Consider the following 22,375-nt stretch of genomic DNA (forward strand, 5'->3'; position numbering starts at 1 on the left):
CCAAGGCTTCCTGGCCCTTAAAGGGACAGGTGGCCCTGTTACAGTCAAAACGCCTATTTTCTATTGAAAAACAATTTTAATAGTAAATTTTTGACCAACCCTAGCTAGGGTGAAATCCTTAAGTAGTTGTTCAACTTCTTCTCAAACTAATGAAATCCCATTCCAATCCATGGGAGTTTGTTTGGCTGAGTCAGGAATGAGTTAAAGCTAAACGAGGACCTCAGGACTGTGACTAAAGGTCTCGTTCAAGTTCCTACTAAACAGGTGTCATCACAAAAAAGCCACCACAATTGACAAACTTTTTGGCAAACTTGGGAGACAGCATGAAATCCTGGCCCCAGTGAAATCAATGGCACTATTTCACCCTGAATGAGCATAGAGAATAACAATTCTCAGCATTTATCACAGAGTCAGAAAACGTAGATCTCAGAGATTGGGGAAAAATTATTATATCAACTACTCTGCCTCCCTGCCAGAATACTGGTGTGTCCTACTAAAGTATAGCTGGTAATGTTTTGTCCAGTGGACTTTTAAATCTCCCAAGCAATGGGGCCCCATCACTTCCCCATAGGAAGACTATTCTGAAGTCTAATATGTCTATCAAGAAGTTTTTCTAGTGTTTAGCCCAAATTTTCCCTTTATTAATTTAATACAATTACTGCTTTTGTATCGATTTGAACACCCTACTAAACATTCATAGACTTATGTCCCTACCTCTGTCATTTCCTAGCCAAGCTGTAAATATTTATCTCTTTCAATCTTTTCTCTAAAGTCAGGCCCTCCAGCCCCTGATAATTTTTGTTGTTTTTCTCTGAACTCCCTCTAGTCTGTAAATATATTTCTGTCAATGTGGTATCTAGAGATAAATGCAATTTTACGTACTGTCTATGGAGAAGGACTATGTCAACACCCCCTCTCTTCTCCATGATATGACACTTCTGTGAATACAGCCCAAAATTCTACTGGTCTATCTTGCTGTCACATGGCATAATGAATTCATGCTAATTTGCTGTTCCCTATCACCCTTAGGTCTTTTTCAGCATTATGGCTTCTCAAGTTTCTCCTTTTCCTTGAATAACAGCATTTGAATAGTCATTGCCCAGCTTGATATATCATCTTGCCTTTTTTTCTGCTGTTGTTTTCTGCTCTCTTTAGGTCCTTTTGAATTATGTCTCTGTCCTCATGGACATTTGCAGTTCCTGCCAGTTCAATACCATCTATGAATTTAACTCACATGTTGCTTATAGATCTCTAAAGAAGATATTACTCTAAAGAAGAGTAAATAGTACCCCGTACATAGGGTGGTTAATATTAATGTTTGTAAAAACAGTAAAGCATTTTACATGGCTTGAATAGGAACACTCACATTGTTATTTATATAATGCCGTAAACGTGTATGGTGGTTTATAAATAAGTCCTAGAGGACTGAAAACTGATTTTAAAACCACAGCATGCAAAACCAATAATAAATAACAAAGCTTGCTGTTGTGGAAAGGTGCATGCTAAGGCAGGTGCCACTCCCACGGCTCCCATTAGTTGTGGTTCCAGGCCAGTGGGAGCTGCAGAGATGGCCCTCGGGGCGGGGGCAGCACGCGGAGCCTCCCTGGCCACCCATGAGTCTAGGGGCTGCAGGGACCTGGCGACTGCTTCCGGGAGCTGCATGGAGCTAGGGCAGACAGGGATCCTGCCTTAGCCCTGGGCCCCTGCTGTGCCACCGACCCAACTTTTAATGGCCCAGTGGGTGGTGCTGACCGGAGCCGCCAGGGTCCCTTTTTGAACGGGTGTTCTGGTCGAACACTGGACACCTGGCAACCCTAAAAGACATTGGTTATTTTAACAGTTTTTGATTTAAATTGGAGTTCTGCTTTTATTGTTTTCCATTAAGATCTCAACCTTCAATATCGTGATAATTCTTTCCTCAGACAACAGAAGATGAGCCCTCTGAAAAGGATGCCTTGCAGCCAGGACAAAATATCGTCGCAGCAGGCTATGCTTTGTATGGCAGTGCTACCCTGGTGGCTCTTTCTACCGGGCAAGGAGTGGACTGCTTCATGCTAGATCCGGTATATACACAAGATATTACTATATACATTCTTTCTGCCTTTTCGTATTTCATGTGCTAGGCTTTACTTATTTTCTCATTCCTCTCTGGTCTAGAGAATATTATTTGTGGCATTCTCCCTTTTGAGCTTGTCCTATTTTAATCTGTCCTTGTCCTACTGGTACTTGGTAATACAAAACCACCTTGGCTGCAGTTCTGCAGTCCCATTCGTGGAAGGGAAGAAATTGAGACCTTGCCCCTGTGTATTATCTTAAGACTACATCATAGCCCTACACTGGGAAATGTTTAAGAAAACTCATCATGGGCAGTGCCTTTGCCTCCAATTAAGGGCCCCACCCTCTTTTTTTAAAAAAAGCCTCAGTTTAGCTTTCAATTCAGCAAATGCAAATACTAATTATGGGTATAATTCATACACACTTATATCCCTAACTTCCTGACTGCATCTGCAGGTTAGGTAGCTTTACTTTGAGTGCTTTAACTTGCATACTCAAATATTGCAAATAAAAAAAGTGCCCATACTGCAGACTGCTTCTCCACATCAGACACCAGAAGCCCAGACAGCATTGTCCAAGGAGCTTGAGTCGGAGAAAGGAGATGGCTCATTTGGAAAGTCAGCACAAGATAGGTAACAATATAAAGGTTTCATTTAATTAATGGGCGAAATCTTGGCTCCATGGAGGCCAACCATTGTGCATTGACTTCAGTGAAGGCCAATATATCTAAGCTCTAAAAGTAACTTACTGAAGAGATCACACCAAGCAGACAGACTGGGGACAGAATTGATGTGAGGGCTGAGGGAGGACACTGCATTAATTAATTAGAATTTTCAGGTTTGGGGAGAAGCTGGAAGCTCCCTGGCTGCCTGATGATTTGGAGATCTCATGCAGCAGTGGCCAAGATCAGTCTACTCAATATATTTGGGATGTTAACAACACTCTAGTTAACATATACATACAGTGGGGGTGCACAGGGGCAGTTCAAAAATCAAGACAACCCCCAAAAATCAATTTTAAAAAAAATCATGATTTTGATCCAATCTCATGACATTTTCAGGTCTGACTCATCTTTTTAAGATTTGGGGTTCATAATACTGGACTGTATTCACTTTGACAATTATTTCTGAGATTATTTTTGTTCACATTGAAGATATGGCAAATCTTCCTGTACCTAAAGCAGCTTTCCTGTTTGTGATCTGTTTGAAACAATGACAAGTCATATAAATGAATGCTGATTAAAGGACCACATTGTGCTAAAGTTTTTCAAACTTTCCTTTAGCGTGGCATCTCTGATAGAGTATATACAAAGTATCCTGCTTCCTGCTAGTAATTGGTGCACCTCATTCTTCTGTAGGCTCTTGGTGAATTTGTTCTGGTGGATAAAGATGTGAAAATCAAGAAGAAAGGGAAGATCTACAGTATCAATGAGGGTTATGCTAAGTACTTTGATCCTGCGATGACAGAGTATTTACAAAGGAAGAAATTCCCTGAGGTGAGGAAAATATCAGCTTTGTAATCAGCTAATGCAGCAAGGGCTCATGCTGCTTTGAGCACAGTAGGCTCAAAGAGGAGGATAGGTTTGACTGTTTTGCTGAATTAAACTCCTTGTCAACATTCTCTACAACCTGGTACATTCTGGCTACATGGCTAAAGTACTTTGGTTTCCACTACTCTGAAAATCCTTTATAACTTCAACTTTTATGGTAGCCAAACTCATCGGCATTGTGTAATAGTTTGGAGGAAGATGTGCTAGATAATAAGAGCCAGAGTTTTAAAGAACCTCTGAAATTATGCATGCAAAATTTGGACATGCACCTATTTTCAAATATTTGAATATGCACCTAAATTAATAATATGCACAATTATCCATTTTGGGCTAGATTTCTCACTGCTGCTCAGTAGGTTGCATTGAAGGGCAGGGTGTAAAAATCCTCCCGCACAGTTGCACCCTTGTGCAGCAGCAGGGTACAGTTGCAAATCCCATGCTACGCAAAGTGCAAAGACTGACACCTCCTGGGGCATAATACAACTCCAAAGGCAAAGAGGTGGACTCATGACCATGCCCCCCTTCCCCCATACTGGGTGTACATTGTACCACCTGAACAGGTATAGCTGAGGGCATGCTACCCTCTACATTCTGCTGCCTCTGGAACTCCCCACCTGCAATGCCTTCAGCATGGATCAGTGCCTAGTAAGGCATGACTGAGCCCTTTGTGAGGATGAACAGGTATATGCACACATTTTGCTTGTGCAGCTTTGAAAAGTTCTTTGAAAATGTGTCTGTGTATGTCCAACAAGTCACTTCAAAATGTGGTCAACTGTAATTACTCAAGTTTGAATTTTGTTAGGATGCTAGAATTAACCCTACTCTTGCGAAAAAAGACATCTGATTTATGTCTCATCTAAAAGTCAGTGCATCCACTAGCAAACTTCCCCATAGCGCTATACTGAGGCACTGGTTCAGTAATGGCACAGTAGCACAAGAGCCTACTTGCTAGTTACTTCCTGTACCTAGGGTTACCATACATCCGTATTTTCCCGGACATGTCCGGCTTTTTGGTTCTTAAATTGCTGTCTGGGAGGAATTTTTAAATATCTAAAAATGTCCAGGATTTTGCCATTATTATTTTTCCCCAAAGAAGAGTTGATCATTCAAGAAAGAGTGAATGTTGATCATTCGAGAGAGAAGAGAGAACGCGGCACGCTCAGGGGAGGAGGAGGAGGGGCCGGAGATTTGGGGAAGGAATTCAATGGGGCAGGGAGGGGGTGGAGTTGGGGCAGGGACTTTAGGGAAGGGGTTGGAATGGGTTGGGGAAGGGGAGGGGGGCACGAGCAAATACACCAGTCCCCCAATCCCCCATGGAGTGTCCTCTTTTTTGAATGTTCAAATATGGTAACCCTACTGTAGCACCATGTGTTTTTGCTTGGAGAGCTCGTGTCCAAGTACTGGCACAAACTGATCCTGCTTAGTTTGTCAAGTCCAATGGGATCACATCTTTAGATAAGGTTGCAGGTCATATTTCTGTGAGGACTTCTTGGTAGGCTGTAAACTTACATCTTGCTACACTGAACAAAATAGGTAGTTTTGCTCTGTGTCTGCCCAAGAACTCTGCTTTATTGCTCGAAGTTGTTACTATGAGATATGTCGTACTATAAAGCTGTGCATCTGTTTGTGGTTTTATTTGAAACAGAAATGAGGAATTTAGTCTAGTTTTGAGGGAAGTGGAACACAGTTTACAGCCTTCTTGCTTCCTGAAAATTGCTTCTTTATATATGAATCCTTCAATCCCGCAGATCAGAACATAATCTACTTTTTATAAAGCCACCTGCCAGTTGAAAAAAGTGTAAATTGTTTGTTCAATTAGCAAAGCTACCCAAAAACAAACAAACCAGGAAACGCCATGTATCATTATGTTTCATACATTTAAATTTCAAAGGGTGAGAAAAACATCAAACAGTGCAATCCAATGACATTTCACCAGCACTCTGGCAACACCTCTGTGGAGTATCTGTAACTTGTCACACAGTTCTATCATAGACTCAATAAATCCTGCAGGACTTCAAACCTCATTTACAGAAACATATTGGTTAGACCTTGCTCTGTGCTATTGCTGCAGAATGGCTACTGGAAATGTTTCTAAACTAAAACATCTAGTTAGCAGCAGGTTTTTTTTTTAAACTTTAAAAGGTAATACTGTGTCAATGCAGTCACTACTCACATCTTCTGGGGAAGGTCCTATAAAAGGTTTCAGCCCAGTCATTACTGAATATTTTAGCTGACATCAGAAAACCTAGGGGCAGTTCAGCATGACCAACAGTTCCTCAGGAAAGGCCCAAGCCATTATGGTGCCATCACTTCCACTCAAAGAGAGGCCTTTCTTCATCCCTGCTGCAGGGTTTGGGCTCCAGAGAGCCTCCTAAAAAAATAATGGAAAAAACAGGCAGCTTCTGCCCGTACAATCTTTTCAGGCTGCATTAGCTTGAAGTTGAAGCAAACAAGATGTAGGGCCTAATTCAGAAAAGCAGCCTGCAATGTTGCACATGCAAATAATTGTAGGCGCAATTTCTCAGGCATAAATGCAAAGGTTTTTAGACATCCTGCTACTTGACTGAGGGTATGTCTACACTACGGAATAAGGTCGAATTTATAGAAGTGGTTTTTTTAGAAATCGGTTTTATATATTCGAGTGTGTGTGTCCCCACAGAAAATGCTCTAAGTGCATTAAGTGCATTAACTCGGCGGAGCGCTTCCACAGTACCGAGGCTAGAGTCGACTTCTGGAGCGTTGCACTGTGGGTAGCTATCCCACAGTTCCCGCAGTCTCTGCTGCCCATTGGAATTCTGGGTTGAGATCCCAATGCCTGATGGGGCTAAAACATTGTCGCGGGTGGTTCTGGGTACATATCGTCAGGCCCCCGTTCCCTCCCTCCCTCCGTGAAAGCAAGGGCAGACAATCGTTTTGCGCCTTTTTTCCTGAGTTACCTGTGCAGATGCCATACCATGGCAAGCATGGAGCCCGCTCAGGTAACCGTCACCCTATGACTCCTGGGTGCTGGCAGACGCGGTACTGCATTGCTACACAGTAGCAGCAACCCCTTGCCTTGTGGCAGCAGACGGTACAGTACGACTGGTAGCCGTCATCATCATGTCAGAGGTGCTCCTGGCCACATCGGCTGGGAGTGCCTGGACAGACATGGGCTCAAGGACTAAATTTGGAGTGACTTGACCAGGTCATTCTCTTTAGTCCTGCAGTCAGTCCTATTGAACCGTCTTATGGTGAGCAGGCAGGCGATACGGATTGCTAGCAGTCGTACTGTACCATCTTCTGCCAGGCAGGCAAGAGATGAGGATGGCTAGCAGTCGTATTGTACCATCTTCTGCCAGGCAGGCAAGAGATGAGGATGGCTAGCAGTCGTACTGTACCATCTTCTGCCGAGCAGCATGAGATGTGGATGGCATGCAGTCCTTCTGCACCGTCTGCTGCCAGCCAAAGATGTAAAAGATAGATGGAGTGGATCAAAACAAGAAATAGACCAGATTTCTTCTGTATTCATTTGCTTCCCCCCCTCCCCCGTCTAGGGGACTCATTCTTCTAGGTCACACTGCAGTCACTCACAGAGAAGGTGCAGCGAGGTAAATCGAGCCATGTATCAATCAGAGGCAAGGCTAACCTTCTTGTTCCAATAAGAACGATAACTTAGGTGCACCATTTCTTATTGGAACCCTCCGTGAAGTCCTGCCTGAAATACTCCTTGATGTAAAGCCACCCCCTTTGTTGATTTTAGCTCCCTGAAGCCAACCCTGTAAGCCGTGTCGTCAGTCACCCCTCCCTCCGTCAGAGCAACGGCAGACAATCATTCCGCGCCTTTTTTCTGTGCGGACGCCATACCAAGGCAAGCATGGAGGCCGCTCAGCTCACTTTGGCAATTAGGAGCACATTAAACACCACACGCATTATCCAGCAGTATATGCAGCACCGGAGCCTGGCAAAGCGATACTGGGCGAGGAGGCGACGTCAGTGCGGTCACATGAGTGATCAGGACATGGACACAGATTTCTCTGAAAGCATGGGCCCTGCCAATGCATGCATCATGGTGCTAATGGGACAGGTTCATGCTGTGGAACGCCGATTCTGGGCTTGGGAAACAAGCACAGACTGGTGGGACCGCATAGTGTTGCAGGTCTGGGACAATTCCCAGTGGCTGCGAAACTTTCGCATGCGTAAGGGCACTTTCATGGAACTTTGTGACTTGCTTTCCCCTGCCCTGAAGCGCATGAATACCAAGATGAGAGCAGCCCTCACAGTTGAGAAGCGAGTGGCGATAGCCCTGTGGAAGCTTGCAACGCCAGACAGCTACCGGTCAATTGGGAATCAATTTGGAGTAGGCAAATCTACTGTGGGGGCTGCTGTGATGCAAGTAGCCCAGGCAATCAAAGATCTGCTGATATCAAGGGTAGTGACCCTGGGAAATGTGCAGGTCATAGTGGATGGCTTTGCTGCAATGGGATTCCCTAACAGTGGTGGGGCCATAGACGGAACCCATATCCCTATCTTGGCACCGGAGCACCAAGCCGCCGAGTACATAAACCGCAAGGGGTACTTTTCGATAGTGCTGCAAGCTCTGGTGGATCACAAGGGACGTTTCACCAACATCAACGTGGGATGGCCGGGAAAGGTACATGACGCTCGCATCTTCAGGAACTCTGGTCTGTTTCAAAAGCTGCAGGAAGGGACTTTATTCCCAGACCAGAAAATAACTGTTGGGGATGTTGAAATGCCTATATGTATCCTTGGGGACCCAGCCTACCCCTTAATGCCATGGCTCATGAAGCCGTACACAGGCAGCCTGGACAGTAGTCAGGAGCTGTTCAACTATAGGCTGAGCAAGTGCAGAATGGTGGTAGAATGTGCATTTGGACGTTTAAAGGCGCGCTGGCGCAGTTTACTGACTCGCTTAGACCTCAGCGAAACCAATATTCCCACTGTTATTACTGCTTGCTGTGTGCTCCACAATATCTGTGAGAGTAAGGGAGAGACGTTTATGGCGGGATGGGAGGTTGAGGCAAATCGCCTGGCTGCTGGTTACGTGCAGCCAGACACCAGGGCGGTTAGAAGAGCACAGGAGGGCGCGGTACACATCAGAGAAGCTTTGAAAACCAGTTTCATGACTGGCCAGGCTACGGTGTGAAAGTTCTCTTTGTTTCTCCTTGTTGAAACCCCCCGCCCCTTGGTTCACTCTACTTCCCTGTAAGCTAACCACCCGCCCCTCCTCCCTTCAATCACCGCTTGCAGAGGCAATGAAGTCATTGTTGTTTCACATTCATGCATTCTTTATTCATTCATCACACAAATAGGGGGATGACTACCAAGGTAGCCCAAGAGGGGTGGTGGAGGAGGGAAGGAAAATGCCACACAGCACTTAAAAGTTTACAACTTTAAAATTTATTGAATGCCAGCCTTCTTTTTTTTGGACAATCCTCTGTGGTGGGGTGGCTGGTTGGCCGGAGGCCCCCCACCGCGTTCTTGGGCGTCTGGGTGTGGAGGCTATGGAACTTGGGGAGGAGGGCGGTTGGTTACTCAGGGGCTGCAGTGGCAGTCTGTGCTCCAGCTGCCTTTGCTGCAGCTCAACCATACACTGGAGCATACTGGTTTGGTCCGCCAGCAGCCTCAGCATTGAATCCTGCCTCCTCTCATCACGCTGCCGCCACATTTGAGCTTCAGCCCTCTCTTTCAGCCCGCCACTTACTCTCTTCAGCGCGCCACCTCTCCTCCCGGTCATTTTGTGGTTTCCTGCACTCTGACATTATTTGCCTCCACGCATTCATCTGTGCTCTGTCAGTGTGGGAGGACAGCATGAGCTCGGAGAACATTTCATCGTGAGTGCGGTTTTTTTTCTTTCTAAGCTTCACTAGCCTCTGGGAAGGAGAAGATCCTGTGATCATTGAAACACATGTGGCTGGTGAAGAAAAAAAAAAAGGGACAGAAGTATTTAAAAAGACACATTTTATAAAACAGTGGCTACACTCTTTCAGGGTAATTCTTGCTGTTAACATTACATACATAGCACATGTGCTTTCGTTACAAGCTCGCATTTTGCCTCCCCCCACCGTGTGGCTACCCCCTCAACCCTCCCCCCCCCGTGGCTAACAGCGGGGAACATTTCTGTTTAGCCACAGGCAAACAGCCCAGCAGGAATGGGCTCCTCTAACTGTCCCCTGAAGAAAAGCACTCTATTTCAACCAGGTGACCATGAATTATATCTCACTCTCCTGAGGATAACACAGAGAGATAAAGAACGGATGTTGTTTGAATGCCAGCAAACATACACTGCAATGCTTTGTTCTACAATGATTCCCGAGTACGTGTTACTGGCCTGGAGTGGTAAAGTGTCCTACCATTAAGGACACAATAAGGCTGCCCTCCCCAGAAACCTTTTGCAAAGGCTTTAGGAGTACATCTAGGAGAACTGCGAATGCCAGGGCAAAGTAATCCTTTCACATGCTTGCTTTTAAACCATGTATAGTATTTTAAAAGGTACACTCACCAGAGGTCCCTTCTCCACCTGCTGGGTCCAGGAGGCAGCCTTGGGTGGGTTCAGGGGGTACTGGCTCCAGGTCCAGGGTGAGAAACAGTTCCTGGCTGTCAGGAAAACCGGTTTCTCCGCTTGCTTGCTGTGAGCTAGCTACAACCTCACCATCATCATCATCTTCTTCGTCCCCAAAACCTGCTTCCGTATTGCCTCCATCTCCATTGAAGGAGTCAAACAACACAGCTGGGGTAGTGGTGGCTGAACCCCCTAAAATGGCATGCAGCTCATCATAGAAGCGGCATGTTTGGGGCTCTGACCCAAAGCGGCCGTTCGCCTCTCTGGTTTTCTGGTAGGTTTGCCTCAGCTCCTTCAGTTTCACGCGGCACTGCTTCAGGTCCCTGTTATGGCCTCTGTCCTTCATGCCCTGGGAGATTTTGACAAAGGTTTTGGCATTTCGGAAACTGGAACGGAGTTCTGATAGCACGGATTCCTCTCCCCAAACAGCGATCAGATCCCGTACCTCCCGTTCGGTCCATGCTGGAGCTCTTTTGCGATTCTGGGACTCCATCATGGTCACCTCTGCTGATGAGCTCTGCATGGTCACCTGCAGCTTGCCAAACAGGAAATGAGATTTAAAAGTTCGTGGTTCTTTTCCTGTCTGCCTGGCCAGTGCATCTGAGTTGAGAGTGCTGTCCAGAGCGGTCACAATGGAGCACTCTGGGATAGCTCCCGGAGGCCAATACCATCGAATTGTGTCCACAGTACCCCAAATTCGAGCCGGCAACGTCGATTTAAGCGCTAATCCACTTGTCAGGGGTGGAGTAAGGAAATCGATTTTAAGAGCCCTTTAAGTTGAAATAAAGGGCTTCATTGTGTGGACGGGTACAGGTTTACATCGATTTAACGCTGCTAAATTCGACCTAAAGTCCTAGTGTAGACCAGGGCTGAGCCTGCAAATCAGGTTATTAGACAGTTAGATGCCAAAAAATGCACTCATACAGATGCAGATACAAAATGCAAATATAAAATCAAAGACTAAGATAAAAATGAAGGTCCTGGGCAATACCAAGTTTGGAGGCAGGGGAGGAGGCTGAAGGAAAATTGTCTACTGTTTCTCAAAGATTCCTAAATGAAACATAGAACATTGCTTCAAAAAGGACATTATATTTGCCTCTGTGCATGTTCTTATTGCTTTGCTAGGCCATATTAATAACTAAGTTAGTTAACTAATTATTTCAATTACCTTTCATTTTCCTGTCCCATTGATCTCTATTACCCCTTTTCTCTTTTCAGTTCCATCACAGCATCTCACCTTCCTTTAGAAGGGCACACTTCTTGCTTCAAAGTCAAATGCAAGGGCCCTTGACCAATCCCTCTCTTCTGGAATGTGACTACTCTCCATGGCAACGGTGCGGGGATGCAGGGAGGGAGGAAAAGTCCATAGTAAACCTAAATCTCTTGTTAACCATCACAAAACCTCTGTCTGCTACTCAAGCTTGAATAGCAAGCTGCCATCTGAAGAGCTTCCTGTAGTGTGTGTAAAGGAGTATGCTGATTCTAACATGCCCTCCACTAGGGGCAGTGTTATGGAGGAAACAAGCTTTGTACATAAGAAGAGAGCTAGGGAAACCAAATGTTACTTTAAGCCAGAGCTATGTCCCCCTTCCTAGGAGATCTTCTTTCTAGCCGTGCATCTAACAATACCTCTGTAGAAGAAAACAGGTGCCACACAGATGAATAGAGCAGAGGTTGAGGAGAAAGCTGATGTAATACTGTGGGAAAACGTTACACGACCTTCATGTTTTGAACCATTTTAATCCATTTGGTTTAAGCATAAGAGACTCGTAAATAGGGCCCTGTGAAAATCGTGATTTCACGGACTGCTTGGAAATAGAAAAACTAGCTAATACTACAATTTTTCCAACAGTGGGGAGGCAGAAGTGGGCATCTGTGCGAGTGAGTGACTGATGCTTGGTGTGGCTCATAGCCCATGGCAGCATCATGTCAGAGCAGCAGTTTGGGTGGGGGACTTGGCATCCAGTTTTCTGTGAGGCACAGTAGCCAGCACTGCTGCCTCTTGTAATACATACTGTGGGCTGCACCGAGTGTGAGGCTGGCATGCACGGATGCCTGCTTCCGCCACCCCACTGTTGAAAATATCGCAGCAGTTTGGGGGGGTGAGGGAAAAGGGGGTACTCAGTGGTCATGCATATGCTGCTGGAATCTTGGAAATCTCTCCCTCTCATTAGGACCCACTGAGCCAATATCAAATGCTCTCCAGGTGCACATACAAATTAGGCATTTCTGAGAGTCTAGTCAGAGGAAAAAATTTATTTCACTGGCATTCATGTCTCTGTTATCTTTGTCTGAGAGGGAAATCTGGGCATTGTTCCAGCCATCATGCAGCATACATTAGCTTTCTCATCTGAAAGAGAAATATACGAGATATTCAATTGCAGCTGTGAGAATGGCAGGCTGTATCATAAGGGATCAAACAAGAAGTAAAACTTGAAAACTAAAGTGAACACTGAATGTACTCCTGCTAGTGTCTTTTTCCTAAAGGGAAGTCAAAGGTTTGCTTTTGTCTGTTTGCCAGGTCCTTGTGATGCAGATGACAACTGCACTAAAATGAAGCAGTTTCTATTTTCTATTATTTGTAGCATGATCATGCATTCAGCTGCGTCTGTATCAGTTATGTTTCTATCATGGTAGGAAACATCCAAACCCTGATAGAGGAAGCAGGATTCCCAGCTGTCCTTCCTAATCCCATATACTGTACTTATGATCATCACATAACTCAGATAACACACTAGTGGAATGTGGTCCTCTATGTCCTAATACACAAAAATTCTTCTTCTTAAAAAGGACATTATTAAGGTTGCAAAGTCAAGCACCCAAAAGTTAGAATAGAATCCTGGCATTTCCTATTCTTTTAAGGCTGCCTGTGCAGAATTTGGGTCCCTGGTGCTTATGGATTGTGATATAGTCTTTAAATTACTTGATCACGTACTATTTTTAACAACAGGACCACTTACCCCATTCAGTACACAGGATGGACCTGGCTCTGGGGATGAATAAGGATTGTGCAATGAAGGAGATTTGTCTGTAAAACCCCTGCCTCATATCTTGCAGAAGTTGGAAGGTGTACACTGATAGAGGCAGGAGATCAGAGGTGATGCACTGGGGGAACACATGTCCCCCAGATTTTAAATAGGCACCGTCAAGTTTGATAGGCATACATTTTCTTACTTCTCTCCCAAAAATGACATTTTCTGTGATAAACTGCCTTCCAAAAAGCTAAAAGCAAACAAAACCATACTCTCAAATAATCCTCAGTCCCTCAACTAATCTCCAGAATAAGTCTGCAACAATCCTAAAATCATAGCACCTATTTGGGAGCAAAACAAGAAGAATCCTCAGGGTGTAGCAGAAGGATAGATCCCCCTTGCTCTGCTCTTCCTGAATCTCCATCCTTGGAAGCACCTGACTACACCCATTTTTCTAATCACATGAGGAAGCAAGGTTATCACCAGTCTCAGTCCATGTTGGCTCTCAAGACAGAGCAAGCAGGGAAAGTGGAAAGATGGCATGAGGTTCTCATGTACTCAAACTGCACACACGTGTGATGCCACAAAGTTACCATGAGTGGCTCATACTACCCAGGGAGAGTTTAAAAACTGCTGCAGCTACTTTGGGGTTGCATGGACATTATTACATTTTACAAGAGACTATCCTTTTGAGAAAGGGTGTGTCAAACTGTAGGCCTGCCAACATTTAGAGTGTCCCATAGGTGGTCAGGAATTTTGATTTCTGCCTTGTAACAAAATGAAGAGGGCAATGATTCATTGCAGTTTTGCCAGCTACCCAGCCTGACAGATATAACAGCTTTAGCTTCAAGGTCTCCATCTGTTTTACAGGATGGCAGTGCACCCTATGGCTCTAGATATGTGGGCTCGATGGTGGCTGATGTTCATCGCACCCTGATGTATGGTGGGATATTCATGTACCCAGCTAACCAGAAGAGTCCTAAGGGAAAGGTAAACTGTTTGTCTTCTGAACTTACTGTACCTAATACCACTGTTTTTCCAGAGTGTGTCAGAATGGTTCTAATTTATGCACAATGGCTTAAATATAGCTTTTCTTGAGCTGGTTTGGGAGTATATTAAGGGACACTATGGCCAAAGTTTTTACAAATTAGATTTGGCCCAACTCAACAATGGTCCCATCTAACATACTTCTGACTTTTCAGAGTCATCCCACTTATTTTTGTGTTTTTAAACTAATCGTGTTACAAACTATGCACACATCCTTCAGTGGAGCCAACTTTTGATTCACAGTCTCCAATGAGGATTGAACCTGGAACACAGCACTGAACACACAGGCCTCTACCATTTGACCTAAAAATAGTTTTTTTACTTGGTAGTGAGGATCAAGCAGTTATAGTAACTGGAGCCAACTACTAGAGTGAAACATCACAATGGCTCCCCTGGGAAAGTATTCAAAATAGTGTAGGACTTAAGACTTGTCTACAAGGTGGAGTAATGGCAGGGGTGTAACTTGTAAAGCACCCTAACCTCTTGCACATTAATTGGTCCATATAGATTCTGCTGATTCACCTTCATGTACTGCTATTTGAAATAGTACTACATTAAAAAGAACTAGGGAATCTTTAGTATGGACCACCAATATCCACACAGGCCAATTAATGTGCAACATATTAGTGCCTTTTAGATATCACACCCCCCATAAAGCACATTACACCACCATGTAGACAAGGCCTGAGTCTCATGGTACATAGACTGGGTCTGCTATACAGACTCCGCAGCCTTGTCCTCACTGAATAACACTGTGCTACCAGAAATCATGTTTAAATACAACTGAGCTAGAAAGCACTGTTTCCTTGACTGGTGTGGACAAATATATTTTGTCCCACAGAATTAGCCAAGCTGTCATCATGATGATTATAATCTGTCCAACTATACAAACCACCTTGGGACAGGGGACTAAAAACTCATCTGAAGAGGCCAATCAATAAGTCCTTGTTGAAAAAGAGGAATTGATAGAAGTAGGGAAATAGCTGGGTTCTCACCATGGTGGCACTGCAGGAATCCCCTCATTATGTAATGATTTTCAAGACTGGTTTTTAAGCCATTCCAGGTCATGTGATTTCTGGGGCAGATTTGCTCAGAATGTTTGAGTGTTAAAGGCCTTCTGGCAGGGACTGGCCATTTATTACAGAATTTGTGAGGTGGTTGTGTGTGAGAGAGAACCAGCTTTACAGATTTTCTTTTTCAGGTTAAGTCTTTATATTTGGAAATTATATAAAGCAGCTGTGAAGTGAATGAGATAGGAGACAGAAAAAAAGGGACATCCTGAAGGTACTGGCAGGCATATACCGAGAGGCAGCGTACACCATACATTGTGAAATACATACTGTGCTCTAGACCTCTGAGCAAAGGGTATGTGTATGTGGGATCTTCATTTTACGTGAACAGCTGTGCCAGATACTATAAAAAATATGCTGAATCTTTACTTTGTGCTCCTTTTTGGAAGGCAATAGCAGTTTCAAGGTGATTTCATTTCACAGCTTTAGAGAAAGCAAGGAACAAATATGGAATTAAAGGATTTACACATGTAAATTAGCCTCTAGTAGCTAATGGCTGACTTGGATTGTGTTGCCATGGAGGAGAGAGAGGTGACAATTAGCTCAAGGCTTTCATTCAGGAAGCCTGGGTGCACTGTGAAGGTGATGTATTTAGGTGCTGGAACGAGAATTTTGGAGGCACTGTTTTCTCAGTCAGCTTCCAAGATTTTGGTTTTTAATACTGGGGGGGCAGGGGAGGTTGCTTTTAATGGCTATACTATAAACAAAAATTAAGGGGCTGTCACTTTCAGTTAAGAGTGAAAAGGGCTTGTAATTTGAGGTAAAGGATCACCACCACTTTTTCTAGACTTGTGTTGTCTTCAGCATGTAGGTTTGTACATACTGACCAATTCATCCAAAGTCACAGCTGTTCCGGTTGGAAAGACAGTACCATGGCGACTGTTACCCAGTCATCCTCCTTTACCCCGTGAACATCCCCAATGCATAGGCAGGGTGCTGAGAGAGCAAATTTGTGGCGTTGTACCTGGGATGGATTTGCGCCATGGATTTTGGAGCTGAAGTGCATGATGGGCATGCTAAATGAACAGGCTAGTATAGCACAAATGCCACTCCCTACAGGTCAAGATAAAAACAAGAGTGTAGAGTGCTCAATATATACAATGAGAGTTAATATTTGTCTCTCATATTGAAATAAACAGTATCAACCTATTTGAAGATGCTGTTTTTAAACTGGAAGTGTTAACCAAATTTTTTTTTGGATCTGATGTTCACAATGCTCTAATGAATTACAAAACGTTAATTCATTTAAAGGAGGGAAGCTTGGATGAGGTCAGCTTTTCGAACAAAAGCAAGAAGTATGCTTTTGACCTGGACATGGTGGTGAATGAGGACAGACACACGGATGGATTTTAGGCAGCAGACCACAACTTTATTAAACTCAACACAGGGGAGAGGCACTATCTGCCCTGTCACCCAGGCTCTTAACTGCCTGTACGTAATTCCAGTGCGAGGTTAAAGCCTCTGCCGTATAACCCGGCACTCAGGGTAGACTCAGCTTCCTCTTCTGAATCCTACCACCCACCACCCCCATCCCCTTGTGAGGGCGACAGAGGGTACCAAAACGGGAGGACTTTAGCCTGTGTAGGACACAGGGTCCTAGTCTATCCCATGAGCACAAGGCCCATCAGCAAATTCCCAGAACCATTCCTTGTAATTACACTAGAAACCAGCCACAAGTTGCAATAAACTAACATCCCTACCAAATACTACCACAAATTACTAAATCCTATTCCTATTTAGCCTAACTGTGCCTCCAGGATGCTGTGAGGAAGGCAAAACAAAAACAAAACCCCCCAAACTGGACTATGCCAATTTGGCCATAATGGGAAGAAAAAATTCCTTTTTGACTCCAAAACAGGTGATCGGTCAGACCTGTAGTATCTGTAAAACACAGCTCCTAAACTATGGTTACAGGGGGTGGAGGTGGCAGGGGTTTCTGAAAGAGAGCAAAAAGAGGCTCCTCAAGGCCTGGCCTGGGATTTAATATTAATAAAAGGGGAGAGCAAAGGACCAATCAGTTCCCTTCCTCTCCTGGTTGGCTAATGAATTAATAGAGACTCTGGGGGGGGGAGGGGCACCCCTGCATCCCCCCCAGCTAATGCCTGCTCTTCTTCCCCTTTCTACGGGTTCTATCCCAATCACTGCTGGTCCCATCTAGTTTTCCACCTGTTGAGCCGGATGGATGGCATTCTTAAGGTTTACAGTCACACCAAAGCAGTGACAAACCCCACATGATACTGCAGTGACTCCACTGCTGTTTTGTGGCAGGTTTTCTTTTTCGAATTGACCATGCCATAAAGAAAATACAAAGGCCATTGCCCCAAATTACTTGTTAGCTGGACATTGTGTACTTAGAGTGGCATTTAAACAAACTTTAAATATAAGTCAGAAATAAAGTTAATGTTATGTACATTGCTTAGGTGTATGAAATCCCTGGTTTTACTGCAAACAGGGTGATCACAGAAATTATTACATGGTTAATTGCATTCCATTACACACCTCGATTTCCCCAAAGCACATTATGTTTTCGGGAGGGTGCTTTACATTTGTATAGGCTCAATACCTAACAAGCCTGTAAGATAGGAAAGTATTATTACCTCTAGTCTGCAGATGGAGACCTGAGGCACAGAGTGAAGAAATAAGTGTTTTATCCAAGCAGATCCCCCAAAACCAAGTCCATTAACTAAAACTTGTTAAATCACCAGCCTTTCATTCTCCTTTACATACTGTAGTTTTTTCAGTGGCGTTGGAACAATTTTTATAGTGGGGGTACTGAGTGCCATTGAACCAAACTGTAAACCCTGCATATGATGGAAACCACTTCAAGCCAGGGGGCGCTGCCACATGCCCATCCCCCTAGTTCCAGCACCTCAGAGTTTTTTGACATGACCCAAATGTATTTGCTTTCAAACTGGAACATTTTTATGATGATGTCTGAAAATCTAGGCTGAAATTTCTGTTAACATTAATAGGTATTGCGGGCCTAATTCCCCTCACACTAAACTGAAAATACGTTTCTAAAATAACCATAGTTACTTGGAAAAATTGAGTTAGTGTCTGTATGAACTCCACTCACTGTAACAGGTTTAGCCACAGTTGTACAGTCAACTCCTGAAACTTGAGAATGTCAGCATCAGGTTTCAGACTCCAAAATATCCTGAGCAAACAAAACTGTCCAAGCTTCAAGATAACAAACAAGGCCTGTGGGAAGGTGTCACCTTTGCTACTTCACTACAGCATGCAGCCTCAAGAACCTGGTTAGTCAGGCAAAACCTATTGCCAGTGCTGTCCCACCTACTGTATACCTGAGCTCTGAAATGCTAAAATTCCACTGGAATATTGATACTTCAGTGCAATGTCACTGCATTCTTCTGCAGAAGCTGCAATGGAAGCCAGAAGAGAAAGTTTTAAAACTCTCACAATGGGAGATGGGAACATGACGCAATATGATGCTTATAGTGGGGACGTTATTGTTAAAGAAACCCTGAAAGAAGGTTGAATAAAGAGAGGCTGTAAAAGAGACAGAGTTGAAGAACACAGTGGTTAAAACACTGGCAGATGGTCTACACCAGAGCTCCCATCATTGCTAACCCCAATGGAACTGTGGTAGATTCTCTAGTGGGAGATTTGCAGAAGCTTGCCAAGATCACAAAGGGAAGGTCAACAGTTTTAAGTTCTGAGAAGTGCTTTGTTGTTATTTCCCCCCAAACAGTCCTGTGTTTTGTCTTTTCTTACAGCTCCGGCTCCTTTATGAGTGCAACCCCATGGCTTTTATCATTGAGCAGGCTGGTGGGATGGCTACCACAGGGACTGAGCCAGTGCTGGATGTGAAGCCTGAGTCTATTCACCAGAGAGTCCCACTGATTCTTGGTTCCCCGGATGATGTGCAGGAATACCTTGCTTGTGTGCAGAAACACCAGAAAAGCAGCTAATGGCATTCACACACCAGATGTTCCTCCCGCACCTGCTACATTACTTTCCAGAAAGAGAAGCAATCAGAAGACTTTGGTTTCCGGGATATTAGTTCCCCCTTTCACTGACAAATAGAAATAGTGAAGACTGTTCCTAAAGGTTTTAATTCCCCTGGAATACAAGTGCAAAAATTTGTTAGTCTCAATTTCTGTAGTACAAGAGTAAAAGCAAAGTCCTAATTTTAAGACTAACAGTAGCTATTTGCTTAATACTAACAAAGGAAGTGAATTGTTTGGGTTACACTCTATTTGATCTGAAGCGAGGTGTCCGATAATGCAGTGGCTGGCATTCTTTGAGACAAAGCATTTTTATGTCAACAGTCAAGATTTCATTTAGAGACGGTGTATCTGTATTTTCTGTTGGAGGTTTCGTTGCAGGCAATTATTATTTTGTCAGTCCTCATACTACCACTAGTCTTGTGATCTGAGTGTGTTTATGTTCCAAATAATATTTGCCTTGGGTAATTATTAAATATTAAAATTGAATTACCTTTCCTTGGGAATGGAAGAATGCTTGATAGGGTGCTTGAAATCATTTCCACTTCCCTTCTGTCCAGAGTCCCATGTAATTTCACACAAGCTATTACTACACAGCAACTGCAACATCTCAACTCTCCTTCTTTATGAAAGATTTCTCATGTCAGATTTATACTTACTTTTACCCCTCCAGCCATACCTGGCATGGTCTTTATCTATCCCAGCTAATTCTGGTACATCCATCACCTTGATATCCAGGTGCCCGTCTCATGTGTATCAACGTAAATTATTGCCTTGCACATGTATTATCATGACACTGACTGTACTACATTTCATCTTAAGAGTCTGGATCTACCTTTTTCTTCTCATCCCTCATTTTGACTTTTTGTCCACATTTAGACCATTGCAAGTGGAAAGTTATACTCAACGAGTTCACTTACATGTGCATGAGTAAAGTAAATGTAATACCTCCGTTTGTAAAGTGGCACGAGCTATTACTCTTAAATAGAGAGCCCTGCATGGATACAAAATTTGTATCCACATCTGATCTGCAATCCACAAAAATGATCCATGGACCCAACAAGGGTTTAGTTCCAGTGGCACTGGAACACTTTTTGGAGTGGGGATGATGAGCTGCACCCCTCTTACCACTGTCCACACCCCTCACTGCTCCCTAGAGCTCGGGCCAGGAGTAGGACCATGGCTCTGGGAGCGTGTGTGTGCGTGGGAGACGTCAACAGGGGTAAGGCACCCAGGATCATGCATGCAGGGCCAGCAGCCAGGTGGGACCCTGGAGACGACAGTGGAGCCCCCGGGCTCCCAGTGGCTGGGACGCCGCATGCAGAGCTGGTGGCCAGGACGCCATGGCTGAGCGGGACCCTGGGCCGGCAGCGAGCCCCCAGGCAGTAGCAGGGCTGGCAGCCGGGACCCTGGGCGACAGGGGCATGGGGCCGGGACCCCAGGTGGCAGGAGCGCGGGGCCAGTGGCTGGGACCCTGGGCACAAAACCTGGGGGTGCTGCAGCACTCCCCACACCCCTACTTCCCACGCCTATGTTTAGTTCACAGACTCAACTAATAAGCAGCTATCAGCCCTAGCTCATCTACTGCTCAATTACTTTAAGGTGCAGTATCACCCTACAACACAAAAATCCAGAGGACAGCAGCTATAGATGCCTCCCCCCTGCATTCTAGATGAGAACAGTTACTGAGGCAGGATTCATCCTTTTTCGTCAGTCCTAAACAAGCTATGCACATCTTCTATTCAACATGAAGGGAGACAGTTATTAAAACTGCCTGTGATTGTTTGATGGTGCTACTATGCCTCTATGAGCTGCAATTTTCAGATCCTCAGATCTCAGCCAAATCAAAAGGTATTTTCATCAGGACATTGAAAGGTCTCTCTCCATCTTATGGACCATTGCAATGCCAAATTTGAATTTTCTATTGCCACACACTTCAACACTGGGACTGTTTGAAAAACGTTACAAAAATGTTTTCTAGTGGGAAAAGTATTATTTTGGGTCTGGCCTTTTTTCTCAGAGATGGCTTAACTGTTTATCCTGGAACTATGAACAATTTCCCTTTGGCTAGAATCTAGGGCTTGAAAAATGAGATTTAGAATGGAAAAGTTTAAACCACTTTAATTACACAAGCCACTGTCACTTCAGCTTGAAGTGCAACTGATCCTCTTTATAACTGTAACCTTGAGAGCTATACTATATTCAACAAAAGTAGCTATATAACAAAAGTAGAGGAGAGAAGGGGTCTGTAGAAAACAGACACATTCACATCCCTAGTCTTACCACATTTCAGGACAGTTACCTTGTTACTGCTGCAGCTGAAAGCTGCATTTTAAAACAAAAGACTCCACTCTGCCCCCCCGCCCCTTTTTTTAATACCTTTGAGTTGTTTTCTACTATTGCAGTGGAAACAACCTTGGCTCAACATCTATACCATGTACTTGGTTGCTCCAACTTCTCTTCCTTACCTGCCTTCCCCCTCCTCACCACCAACCCTGGAGCACCCTAAGCAGTGTTTAATTCTATGAGATATAAGAGGGGCAAGTAGCCAGAGAGAACTGAGAAATCGCCATGACAGCATTAAGGTTATAACCAAGGCGGCCTTAAGGTGAAGCATATTAGATTTATAATGTAATTATACACTAATTTAGAACATTGTTATTCACTGGAATACTATGAAATCTCACCAGACAAATTGGCTTCCATTTCCAGCAAGCACTGATTTATATAAAAAGCTCTATTCAGTCATTGCATTGGAACATCTAGCTGTCTTCTTCGCCTGCTGAATTATTCTCTTGCAGTTTTAAAAAATAAAATTAAACAAAAGAAACAAAAACAACTGCAAGTACAAAAACTATTTGTACTGATTTAACTATATTGGGTTAGAAACCAATATAATATCACAGTACAGCCTGCTAGTGCAAATTCAGTTTACCAGTGTACAGGTGCTTATATTGATATACCCAAATAAACTCTACTGATATAAGCACCTTCATACAGTATAACTGAATTCATACTTCGGGTTGCACTGATTTACCAATATAGTTAAATTGTTACAAAAACTGTGCAGATCACATCTTAACTTCTCTAAATTCTTTGCCACATACCATATTCATGCTACCAGCTTCTTCCACTGGAGGATCCAATGCTGGACA

The 22,375-nt window shown here is 44.1% G+C and overlaps 1 protein-coding gene across 1 annotated transcript in view; it reads left to right on the forward strand.

The window, feature by feature from the left end:
- The window catches only part of LOC144264625 (fructose-1,6-bisphosphatase isozyme 2), a 41,829-nt gene extending 22,645 nt beyond the window's left edge, over positions 1–19,184 (forward strand). The window contains exons 4-7 of the mRNA XM_077816384.1: positions 1,923–2,063; positions 3,413–3,550; positions 14,006–14,125; positions 18,990–19,184. Of these exons, the coding sequence (XP_077672510.1) occupies positions 1,923–2,063; positions 3,413–3,550; positions 14,006–14,125; positions 18,990–19,184 (594 nt within the window). The remainder of the gene's footprint in view (positions 1–1,922; positions 2,064–3,412; positions 3,551–14,005; positions 14,126–18,989) is intronic.
- The last annotated feature ends 3,191 nt before the right edge of the window (positions 19,185–22,375 follow it).

Source organism: Eretmochelys imbricata, chromosome 5, assembly GCF_965152235.1.
Source record: "Eretmochelys imbricata isolate rEreImb1 chromosome 5, rEreImb1.hap1, whole genome shotgun sequence".
Lineage (NCBI taxonomy): Eukaryota > Metazoa > Chordata > Testudines > Cheloniidae > Eretmochelys > Eretmochelys imbricata.